The sequence below is a fragment of the Miniopterus natalensis genome, chromosome X (assembly GCF_054644295.1).
Source record: "Miniopterus natalensis isolate mMinNat1 chromosome X, mMinNat1.hap1, whole genome shotgun sequence".
NCBI lineage: Eukaryota > Metazoa > Chordata > Mammalia > Chiroptera > Miniopteridae > Miniopterus > Miniopterus natalensis.
The window spans coordinates 23,569,538-23,582,472 of record NC_142103.1 but is presented as its reverse complement, the minus strand read 5'-3'; the positions used below and the strand labels follow the sequence as shown (position 1 = coordinate 23,582,472).

Sequence of the window (12,935 nt, the reverse complement as noted above, 5' to 3'; positions counted from 1 at the left end):
ACAAAACTATGCCAGCCAGACTCAATGCCCACAGAGTTCAGAAACGTAGTCCAGGATCGGTGCCTGGCAGCAGCAGAGCAGTCAAAGCACTAAAGGCAGACTTTTTGCCCAGCAGCTCTTCAAGTGTGACTCCCGTACAACTGTATTATGGTCACCTGGGAACTAGTTAGAAAGGCCAATTCTCAGGTTCCACCCCATACTTACTTAATCATAGAAGTCATGAGGGCCTGAGATGAGCTTGAAGTTTTAGTCTTCTGAGGACTTTAGCCTTTAGAGGGGTGAAAGCTTACGCTGAAGTGGGAATTCACCCAATCAGCCAATGTGTGAGATATTCCAGTGGGCAATAAAGCCCTCCAAGAACCTTTGAAAGTCAACTATATTATCCAACCCACAGTCACTCCTAGCCATCATGGTGCCTTTGTGCTTATTAGAAAAGGGTACTTTCCCTCATGTAAAAATACAGTTATGTTACAGCCTGCAGTAGCCCTGTGATGTTGGGCATGGATACACCACACTCTCATTTACTCATACATCTTCCAGACACCAGGGAACACATTCTACTAACTGCATGAATACTCTGCATACCACCAAGCCCTGCCTGTCAGATGAGGCCTCTTTGTCAGGTTTGGAGTCAGGCTGTGGAGGTGGGGTTGAGAAGCTAAAATTATATCTCCAAGAACATTAGGCAAGAGAAAGGAGTAACCTCAAGAAAGACCTGGGGTATAGTCAAGATAGCACATAGCGAGGTGCACATATGTTTATCAGTGAATGTATGTGCATGGACAGTTGTGTTGGTATAAATGTAGATATGAGAAGATACCCCTGACACCTCATTCCAGAACTAGGCTGGGAGGCCAGAATCTCTTTGCCTACTCCTGCACCCCTCTCATATAAGTAAGTATATATCTACAATGTAAGTAGTATCACCTGAGATATGGTGCTCTTGTGTAAGGCACAACTTGAACAGCAGTACAGGTAGCCCTTACTCTGCCTATACCCAGTACCACATACCTGCTTCCTGGATTCAACCCTATTATAGACATGGGTTAGCCTTTACTCTAGCTTATTAGCTCTTATAGGTAGTTAAGCAGGGCTTCCCCGCCACCTTGCCAATTCATTAAATTTGAGAGCTGGAAAGGGTCTTAGGTGTCCCTAGGCCAATCCCTTCATATGATGATAAAGAAACTGAATCCCAAAGAGATTAAATGACTTGCCTGGGTTCAGAAAACTAGGTAGTAACAGTGCTAAGTTTTTCCATTTCTCACTTTGTTGCTCTTTACTTTCATGGGCTTTCTTTGTGTGGGGGGATTTGTGTGTGTTTGTTTTAGTATTTAAATAATTCTCACAAATGTTATAAGAAAATTTTCATTGAGTCTGTGTGTCTTACTTCACGAATAATGAGGAAAAGGGAGGAAATGGGCAGGTTTTATCTTTACCACACATGCACTATTTGTTTTGTTTTGTTGTTTTTTTCTTTTTAAGAGAAACAATGATAAATACTTCATTCATCATTCACTTTTTAATTAAGAGGAAGAAACATCAAACTCTATCCACTGCAGTTTTTAGAAGTAATTTAAAGTCTGTTCATTCTGAACTAGAGAACTAGGTCCTAGGCCTGGCTCTGCCTCAAATTCAGATGTGGCTTTAGAGCAGCCATTTAATCATCCTGAGCCTCAGTTTCTTCACTGATATAGCCGGATGACTTAGATGATTTATTAGGTTCTTTTCAGATTTGATGATATGATTATGCGATGAGAGAGAGAGATGTTTGGTGGAAGGATAGAGGAGGAGAGAGAGCTATAGGAATATAGAAGAAGGTGGGAAGATAGAAAAAAAAGCTCTGGGAAAGGGAGATGAACAGGAAGAGTGTGAAGGGAGAGAGAGTGAAATGAGATAAAGAGGAAAACAAAGGGAGAGGGCTTGAGAGGCAGATGGAGTCAGAGAATGGAGAAGGATGATCTTTTCAGTGGGTTCTCTCTGTTTGTGCCAGGGTTGTACTAATTCCCATCTCAAACCTTTCCCCTAGATTGTGGCTATTAGAGCACCTGATGACATGTTCCCACTGCATCTGCCATTCACAATTCTTTATCCCCAGAGGTTGGCTCATCTGGCTTTCTTTTCACATCTCCAAGAGTATCTATGAAATAAGGGCTGATTTTTCTGTGTAGTTCTGAAGGGTATGCATCTGTGTGTACAATCAAGGTGTGAATTTGTGTCAATGTAGTACAATGTTATGGCATATCTTTAGAGAAGCCTGTCTTTTCCTATTAGGTGTCTGTTATTCTAGGCACATTCTGTAACTTCTAGATCTTTCAATAGTAATTCTCATGAAAATTTGACTTATTTTAAACAGAAATTAGATAACAAATCTTTTTTAAAACACTCTGAGTAGAGGACCTTTTCAGAAGTCACACTGGACCTCATTATTTGATGTGTTGATTCGATTAACTTCGGCTCCCTCCCAGAGTCCTCTTTAGCCCTAGTTAGGCAGTTTTCTAGTTCCAGCTATCTCCTTTTGTACCCCATCACCAGCTTAATGTTGACTTCACTGTATGGTGTTATTCTCACTAACACGCTCCTTTGGTGCAGATGAAGGCCCCCTTTAGCCTACACAGTTCAGAAATACTCATCATCTGACTGACCAACAGTCGTTAAGGGAACTAACTGAACTCTCTGCCTCTTTCCCAAATGAGGAAATATGTGACAGCTTTTTAAAGGCCAGTTATATACAGATGTTTATTTATTTCCCTTCTCAATTCTACCCTATAACCTTCCAACTCCACCAAATAAAACATACCATGATTTAACACATAGATTCTTCCATACAATCAGAGGATCATAGCATATATGAGCCAGAAGAGGCCTTAGAGGCCTCTTTGTCCAGCAATTCTCAACCCTGGCTGCACATATAGAGGACATTTTTAAAACTACCAATGCCTAAGCCCACTCCATACCAAATGAATCAAAGCTAGGGGTAGAGCTTGAGCATAGGTATTTTTCTAAGTTTCCTTAGAGATTTTAATGAGCAACCAAGATAAAGAATTTAGTTCAACCCCTCATTTTACAGATGAAAAACCAAGAGACTGCTTTAGGTAATTGAGATTTATTTCAGAATATTGGAGGTGTCAATACATGTATAAAGCCATCAGCCCATTCCATTTGACATTCAAAAGCTATGTGATTATCTTGTCTGTAGTCTTTGAAAGAGTAGAACTGTTAATTCCCCAATACCTCAAGTTTATATTTAAAGCAAATTAAATTAAGTACAAGGCAAGATCCAGAGGTTTCCTGTCACAAATTTAAGTCAAAGCACAGCTACACTGAACAAATATATACCATACCAATTTTGGTGTTTTAGGCCCCTGTCAGTAGTTTATCCTATGGAGGAGAGCATTCATTTGGAAAACCCAGTGCGGTAGACAATTAAAAAACCCATTCTGTTCTGTTTTGGACTTCCTTTTGTAGTTACTATTGAAGTTGAGAGTGTTTGATGCTTTTGGGAGTATCTTCAAACAAAACAAGGAAACCACACTGGGAAGGCCTTGCTTATGAGGGAAAGAAAGACAGCCTAGTTTTCCTTTTACCCTCTGCTTAATTCTTTCCTGCTGAGAAGAAACAGTTCATCTCTCCAACTGATGCAAGATTTGTTCTGGTTGCCAAACTCCAGTATCTTAGAACAAGGGGTCAGAGGTGGCCTCTTAAAGCTTGAAAGACAGAAACTGAAGTGAAATAAAAAAGATTTCTATTTTACAAAACAGAAGTTAACCTGTTACTCCAAGAGTTAGTTTAGGCTAAAAGAATAGATAAATGAATAATTTTCTAAAAAAAATAAATGAATACTTTTTAAAATTATTGTTTCATAATATCAGAAGATAACAGGTATAGGAAGAAAAACTAGCATTTGAAAAGAAGGGTTTGCCCCAAACCTTACTCTACACAAACATTTATCTAGAAGTTCCATCACAATCAGTTGACTTAGAAAGTAATTTCTTCTATTATTGTATCTATATCTTCTGGAAGGAGTTACATGGTTAAGTGTTTGGGTCTCATAGTTTTTTTCACATGCATAGTAAATACATGCAGTTAAAAAAAAATCAATGAAGTTATAAGTAAGTCAGTTAGTTTCTGAAGAAAATCATTGTCAAAAATGTCAACCAAACAAGTCCATAAGGGAATAACAGACAAAAAAACTGAGAAGACTTACCAAAAGTCTCAATATTTTTTCCCACAGACTAATAAATCCTAAGTCACTGCCTCATTTTAAAATCCAAGGAGACAACAGATTAGGTAGCTGTTGATATCCTACCTCATAAATTGCTATGTTGGAGTTTTCATAGGTAGCTGGAGTTAGACTCCCTGAAGAAAAAGAGAGACTTGGGGATCTCCCACTTTGGACCTCTGAGTGATCTGGAAGCTTACACTGGCATGACTTCCTGTCTGTGAAAGGATTAGGAAAAAAGTTTGTGAACAAAATTCTCAAGATTTAGGACAAAGTACTAAGCTATGATATAGATACTATGTTTATCTGTGTGTGTGTTTTTTTCTTTTTATTCTGAAGAAAGTAACTATAAGAGTTGAACTCTGTAAACATGACATTGATTAATTTTTCTTATCCCTCAGCACTTTTTAAAGCCAGGGTTGGTACCATGCTTTAACTCCATATACCACAAAAGAAAGGCAAAGGTTTGTAGGTACTTCTATCTCTTAGAGAGGACTAGAATCATAGATTTGGAATGGTAAAACAAACAAACAAAAACACTAGTCATAATTTAATCTAGGACCCTCATTTTATTTTATAAACAAAATGAGAAAAGATAAAAATTTAGCATTTGAAAGAAATCAATTGCAGAACTAGGACAGAATCACACCTTTCTGACTTTCAAGCTTGGCTGCTTTTGTTATACCATCTTGAATGGCATCCTTCCTTGTGCAGGTAAGATTAATGGCAAAAAGTATCCCGAAAAGTAATCAAATGGTAGAGAGTTAGTAGATCATCCGTCCATGGTTTATGAGTTTAATGCTTAAATAGGCCAAATTCCCTATTCCTTGATTTGTTAACTTGTACACTTAAGTTTGGTACAGAGAACTAAGAAGTGTACAGTTGAATGATAAAAGGAAGAATTATCTGCAGTCTTTGTTAACTTTTAATATTGAACATCTTTGCTTGACCAGAGTGGCTCAGTTGGTTGAGCATCGTCCTGTGCACTGAAAGGTTGCAGGTTCAATTCCCGGTCAGGGTACATGCCTGGGTTGTGGGTTTGATTCTCAGGCATGTACCCCAGTAGGGGAGCTTAAGGAGGGCAACTATCGATGTTTCTTTCTCACATCTCTCACTTTCACTCACTCACTCTTTCTCTCTCTCTCTCATCCTCTCTCTAAGCATGCCCGCAGGTGAGGATTTAAAAAAAATTGAACACCTTTATATTCAACTAAACCTGCAGACTTATTTCAAATGAAGAAATAATAAATCAACAAGTTCTCATATTTTTCTCCATGTCTCCAAATATGCCTTTTTTAGAATTATAGCAATACAGAGTTAGCAGTTACATTTGATACTGTCTGGGCCAGCTCCCACCTGCAACTCCAACACCCTCCTTTTATAATGAGGAAACAGAGACTTAGAAAAGGATGTAAGGACTGGAAGAAGAATGTAAATGTTATATTTGCTGGTGTTGTGTTATTTCTACCACATAATGCTTTGTTTCATTTTTGCTTTCCAATAAAATTTAATCTTAAGTACTTTCCCACACTCTAAACTTAATGGTCCTTGATAAACTGAAGATCACTAATTGTTTTAGCCCTATGTTAATTTTACCAAGACAAGACTATCATGAAGTCCCAAGTTAATAGTAAACTATACCTAGCCCCTAATGTGTTGAAATCCCAACAGCTCAAGATTCAAACAAGATGTAAAACTTGACTCTTCACATAACCCTTACATCAGAGCAAGGCCAGAGAGAAATCTACAAAAGAAAGGCAAAAGTTTGTAGGTACTTCCATCTCTTAGAGAGGACTAGAATCATAGATTTCATTTTTTACTTTTATTCTTTTTTCATATCTTCCTTTTCATTCTTTATTTTCATATCTCAGCAGGAGCATCTAGATCTGTATATTGAGGTATAGATCTCTCCATTAAGGGCAAAAGAGAAAGCAAGAAAATCTGCCAAAATCCACATACATTTGGACTTCAGCTTCACTTTCCTCTAAAAACTTCCTTTCCTGACCTGACTTCTACTGACCTGTTAATTTTTCTATACTGAATTTATATTCACCAAGGGTTTACACTTTCAGACATTCTATTTGCATGGAATTCTTGGCTTGGCTTATTGACTGATTGGACACAGCCAGCTGCAAGTCTGACTACATAGCAATTAAGGAAAATGTATGGCCCCCCATCTTTTCCCCTCAAAACCTGTGATACAAGCTGCCAAGTGTCAAACGGGATCTGGAAGCCAAGAGATATGTTCTCCTAGGGTAATGCCATCCTTTTCCACCTGGACCAAAATAGTAACAGAAATTTAAAAAGCACTCTATAAGGGTATTAATCTCTTTGCTATTCATTTTTCTCACTCATGTGGTAAAAAGTGGTGATGATTTTTTTCTCTCATTATGTCAAAATATATGCACAAGTGAAAGAAAAGATCTATCATAATGAACAAAATTTTAAAACCTCAGGTATTTTGTTAATCTGTAGGTAGCACTATTCTATTCTTGGTGATCTTGTGAGAACCAGTACGGAACCCAAATACACTTTTCGTCTCAGTAGGAAAGTGAAAAGGCATATGTGGAGGTTTTATAGACATTACTTGACCATTACAGGGCCTACACAAAGAAAAGGCTAATTCAGTCCAAAACTGAGCTATGTTTATTGTTTTGACACTTTAGAGCCAAAACATCTAGGCAATTGATATGAACTGTCATTTGACATGCATACCACCAAAGAAGTAAGGATTTTAAAAAATAAATTTATTGAAAAAAAAATGGGTTTATTGCTTTTGACCATAACTATACTCTATATCGCTACCTTTGGACAATAACTTCTAGCCATCTGCTTTTACTACTGACTATCCATTTCTGGACAAAAATATTTTGTCACAGAATTGAATACTTGTTTTTTAGTATAGTGTTATGTATTGGGATTGCTTTAGAGCTTGAACTTCAGTATCTTCCCTTTCTAAATGAGGTGGGAAATTTCATATAAGGTATATTGAATGTGGAAAATCCAGACAAATTCCACCACCTCAGGGTTCTCTGGTGGCTTCAAAAATAGAGGCTATCATCAATTAGTTTTTATGACATGAAAGTGGAATGTGGCTTTCAGTCAGAATGGTGCTCTGGTATTCAACAATACATTTCCAGGAACATGATATCAACCTTACAACAAGATCTGTTGATTTAAACAAGTAAGAGTTAGGATTGTAATTAAAATTAAATCAAACAGCTGAACTTTTTATTTGATTCCAACTGTATAAGCTATTACCCTGTAAATACATTTTCACCTAACCAACTAAATTACACTTTTCAGTGTCACATTTAGGCAAACAATCAGTTTGGTCACAAATATAATTAATTATCAGATCTGGTTCAAAGGTGTAGCAAAAGTAAGTAGTATATGGGGACAATGTGAGATGTTTCCATCCTTTCCTTACATCTTGCCACACCATATCAGAATTTGCAAAGACTAAAGTCTTTATCTTTGCCACAGATTGGGCACAGAAAGGCAAACTCTCCCATTACTAGTTATATTTGACAAAACTCCCCCACACATCTCTTTTCCAAGCTTTGTTTATGCTGTTTTCTCTGCCTAGGATGCCTATAGGGGCCAGATGGATAATATAAACTGATGAACTAGGCTGGGTATAAGAAAAAAGAGAGTGATAGGAACTGTGTCAAACTGCAGAAATCATGTCTCTTCCAAAAAGGGCACCTACTATCAATGAATTGTCACAGTGATACCCAAAGTTGATAGATTGGCTAACCTTTTAAAAAACACCCAGAGGTCCAGATCTTTATGTGTAATCTCACAATGTCAAAAATCTGGCTACTAATTTTTTTAATCGTAAGGGTTGGATGAAAGTGGTTACCAGTTTCTTACCTGTGATCTAGAAAAATTCTATTCTTCCTTCTTTTAGACACAGCTTCAGTGCTGGGTCTCTGAAAAGCCTTTCTCCACTGATCTGTCTCCTATGAAGTTCTACCATATTTCTAGTGTCTTTTGTGCATATGGTGTCTATCACCTTTCTTATGTAGTATGATTTGAGTCTCTGACTTGACTCTAATCTCCTTAAAAGCAGGAATTATATGCCCTCTCTAACATAGGGCCAGGACATAGTAGTAGGCCCTCAATAAAGATCACCAGTTACAACACAATCAAAATCAGAACAGAACCACTGGTGAAACTCAACTATCTTTCACTAGTGGATTCATTAATAAAACTTTTATGAGCACCTATTATACTATCAGCACCATGTTGGGTTCTTTTGGCTAACATAAAAAAATGCACCCCCTGTCTTTGAGAAACTAACAATCAAATGTTGAGTCCAAATGTACAAAGAAGGGATACATGCAGTCAAAACCACACTATTGCTCAAAGAGCACTGCATCGCTTCCACATAACTGTTCTAAGACAGCACCATCCAATAAAAATGTAGCACAAGCCATACATGTAATTTTAAGTTTTCTAGTAGGCACATTACAAAATATAAGAAGAAAAAGGTGAGAGTAATTTTAATAATAGACTGTAACCCAATACATCCAAAGTATTGTCATCCTGTCTTGTAATTAATATATTTCTAAAATTTAATGAGATAATTTACATATTTTTGTACTGTCTTCTAAATCCAGTGTGAATTTTACTCTTATAGCCCATTTCAATTCAGACTAGCCATATGTCAAGTCCTCAATAGTCACTTGTGGCTTGTGAATACCATACTGAAGAGTACAGCTAGAGAAAGAGAAGCTCCTTACCTTACTGCAAAAATGGGGATTGATAAATGTCACATCCTCCAAAGTCAGTACAATTCTGTTGAGTCCTTTAGTCAACTGGATTTTATTTATACTATGCCTGAAATAAGCATAATATCAGAGGGTCAGAGGGGGCTGGATGTTTTTCAAACCTAGGATAAACTTGCCTTATGATAAAAGTTTAAAAATACACAAGATAATTGAGAGAATAACTACGCATGGATCTTTTCCATAGTACCCACAGCAAAGAGAGGCAGCAACCTTAGTCCTCACAACTTGCAGAGTAACAAAAATCAAAAGAGAAAAGTGAAAATGTTATTGAAAAGACATCAAAGGGAGGGGTGAAAGTGTTGTATGGGATGGTATCTAAGACCAAAAAGTGGTGTTCCCACTTCAAGGGCACATTACAAAACATCACCTCTGAATACTTTTAAAGAATCCAATATGCTTTCTCATATGCCATAGTTTATTTTCTATTAATACCAGGGCAAAGAATCAATAATCTTCATTTTGTAGACACAAAAATACATTAAAGAAACAAAACAAAATTCAGCAAATTGTGTGAGATCCCCTAGTGTGAGGCAGAGCTGGAACTTGAATCCTTGGTCCCTGGCTGAGGGCCCAGATTTCTGCCCACAAGACCACTTGTCTTGCAAAGTTGCATCTATGTGTTGCCAAAGCAACAGTTTGAAAAGTGGAAAAACTCAATCAGTTGGTTGCTTTGTCTACATCATTCCAAACAAGTGGGCTTAGTGTTGTTTTTTTCTTTTACTGAATTGGTCTCTTGTCTGAGGATTACATAGACACAGTTTAAACCTGATTCTCTCCAAACATGCCCATTAATTTGCAGTGAATGTAATCATTTCTTACAAATCAATTACTAGACACATAAGAGTTTATGATGTCTGCCCACACAGCCAGGTAGGTCATCTCAGTTGAGCTGATGGGACAATTTGAGGATCTAGAGGGAATCTTGGATTAGTCCACACGGTTGTTTGTTCTGTTCTGTTTTATCTTGGGTGTCTGACAGTTACAGTTTGGCTTTACTTTTTTCATAACCCCTTAATGGTTACACTGTGGAATGTACTAAAGCTGAGTGCCAGAGTGGGGAAAACAACCCCTGAATCCAAGTGCTTTGTCAACTTGTTCTAAAAAACCTACAGTGCCACTGTAGCTTTAAGGACCAGCAACCCAGTCAGTTTTTCTCAGTGATTCCACTGGTTTGTAAACAAGCAATTAATGTGTTTCTAATTGTCTGCCAACAAATATGTCTCTTATCACTGTGGGAGCTGCTGCCCTACAGAGAAAATTAAAAGAGCCCTGTAGTGAATTCTTGGGTATACCATACAAATCTATTGGCAAAGTAAAGCATCACTCCCTGATTTATCTGTTTGATATGTGTGGGGAATTCTCTTAAAGCAGGCACATCTGTCAAAATAATCATGCTACAGAATACATCCAAGTAGAAAAAAAACTGCACTCCCAATCCAAAGACCTGGGGTATAGTGCAGATTCTGTCATTTATTAGCCAGATGACCTTGGATACATAATTTAACCTCTTCATGCCCCAGTGTCCTCATCTATTAAGCAAGATAATTGTCCTTGCAGTATCTGTTTTTATATAGTTGTTTTGAAAAATCAAATGAGATAATGTATGTGAAAGTGCTTTGAAAAGCATGAAGCACTATGAAAGTATAAGGGCTCATTATTATCATTATCATCATTAGTATTACAAAGCACGGGAGAGCTTTATAGAAAGAAGAGGCAATCTGTTTCAGATGAGGGGGAAAGGAGGAGTTCAAAGAATCCTTTGTTTTGGGGTGGCTGGGTTCTTTGTATGTCCTTCTTTCTAAAAAACTTAAACAATCAAAACACAGAAAATGAAGGAACAGAGAGTCACTCTCCTGCAAGTAATCACCATCTATTACAGAAACTCATCAGCAGCTCAGCTCTTCTGATTGCAGCCCTGTGGGCAGAGAGAGGGAGGTAGGCAGCAAAGAGAGGGCATCTTTTGTGCTTTGTTAGCTGAAGAACCAAGAACCAAGTGACTCTGGAAAATGATGAGCTTTTCTCCCCTTTCTGAGTTTTCTGTGACCACTTCAAGTACCAGTTGTCTCAAACTCATTTTCCTCTCCAATCATTTTCATCTGTAATCATGTCCCTCTCCAATCAGTTTCCTCTCCAGTCTTCTTTGCCCTTCAGCCCACAAGTTCCAAACAAATGCCTGCCAACCCCATGATTTTTTTTTTTTTCTTTTTTTCCTCCCCTTACCAAGAATTGCAGATTGGGCTCACTCTAAGCCCAAAGAACCAGTGAGACCAGTCATTTGGGGTGGGTGGTTGATAACTAACACAAACAGCTGAGTGTCTCCATTTTCCACCTTACCATGGGATGACTTGGCATTGAATAGCTAGAACCTATTAGTCCTCAAATCTCCCTAGAGGAGGAAGATTTTTGATTGAATGAAAATTATTTTCACTAAGTAGCTAATGATGTTATTTAAATACTTTATTCTATGGAAGCAGCTAAATTAAAGACATTAAATTTCTGTTGACAGCAGGGATATGTAACAGTCACAGAAATTAAAAGAAAAACTTCCTTCGAAGTAATGTCTTTATTGATATATTAGGCAGTTAGACAGACATGAGCAAAGTAGGAATGATAGGCAAGGTACAGAAGGTCATCAGGGCAGAAAGACCATGGTACCTAGCAATGGGAAAACCTGGAAAAACAAGTATTGTAGGGTGGGAACTTGCCCCCAGGGTGGCCTTTCCTCCCATAGCATATTGCTAGTCATGTGATTTAAACCCCATGGCCTTTCATATATCTAGTCATTTGGTTTGGACCCTCCCCTGGCTTTTCCTCCCCTGGCATGTCCCTAGTCATGTGGTAGACCCCCTTCAAGGAAGAACAAGGGGGTGGGAGAATAGCCTCATATGACTCTCATACAAGCACTTGCATTACCACTCACTCCCTTAAGCATTAAGCCCCCAGTACAATGAGGCCTGTCCTGTATCAAATAATCTGTTGACCCCAGAGACAGTTTTGGTCAAACTAGAGATAACATTTAGGCCTCAGTTGTGTTTCAGCTCCAGGTTCAGAAAAGCAGCAAAACCAGATGAAGTGACATTATGGCTGACATCAGGACTAGTTTCAATGATTAATAACCCCCTTCTCCCAGCATCAACCAATCAGTAGAGACCACGACCATTAAAGGACATCCCTGAAAAGCTGATAAATATTCTATTGAGATTGTACCCTGACACCTCCCCTAAAATCCCTGCCTTTGGAAAACATATAAAACCCCTTAAGATGAAGGACCAGTGCGCACTCTCTCTGGAGCATGCCCACACTTTTCCCCCCTTCTCTGTTCTACAGGTGCATTTTCTTTGCCTTTCTTTTTCCTAAGTGCCAAGGGCCTTTCTTTTGCTTGTGTAACTTGTTTCCTGGGCCCATGCAGCCCAGCTGGCTCACTTCTTCTAGATCACTTCTACCTCTGTGACTTTCTAAATAAACTTTTTACACTGGAGTTCTTGGCACTGAATTCTTTCTTAGCCAAACTCAAGGACTGAGGTCTAATTTCACTGGTAACATCTGGTGCTGTCTGCCATTAACATTTATCAAGTGTGTTTTACCAGTTCATAAGCTATCTACTACTTTGTGTGGCTTTCTCAAGTTTCTAATCATGGAAAGAATAGACCACAATGTTTTTTCACAGCCATGCCAACACATTAAACACTAAGAGCTATACCTGTTACAGTTTCAATCCAGGATATCAAATCATTTAGAATATCAGAGCTGGAAGGGCTCTTAAAGATCATCTAATCCAATTTATTTTAAAATGAGAAAATTCTGGCCTAGAGGTTTAGTGCCTGGTCCAAATTTATACAGCTACTCAATACACTTTAGACCTTTCTTGAAGCTAATCAAAATAGCTCCATTCCATTCCCTATCAAATTTGCATCACAATG

At 38.0% G+C, this 12,935-nt stretch overlaps 1 protein-coding gene across 1 annotated transcript in view; it reads right to left on the bottom strand.

The window, feature by feature from the left end:
• Positions 1-12,935, bottom strand: part of GUCY2F (guanylate cyclase 2F, retinal) — an 81,132-nt gene that overhangs the window by 42,350 nt on the left and 25,847 nt on the right. Inside the window, 3 exon segments of the mRNA XM_016198670.2 lie at positions 4,307-4,401; positions 4,404-4,437; positions 8,968-9,064. Of these exon segments, the coding sequence (XP_016054156.2) occupies positions 4,307-4,401; positions 4,404-4,437; positions 8,968-9,064 (226 nt within the window).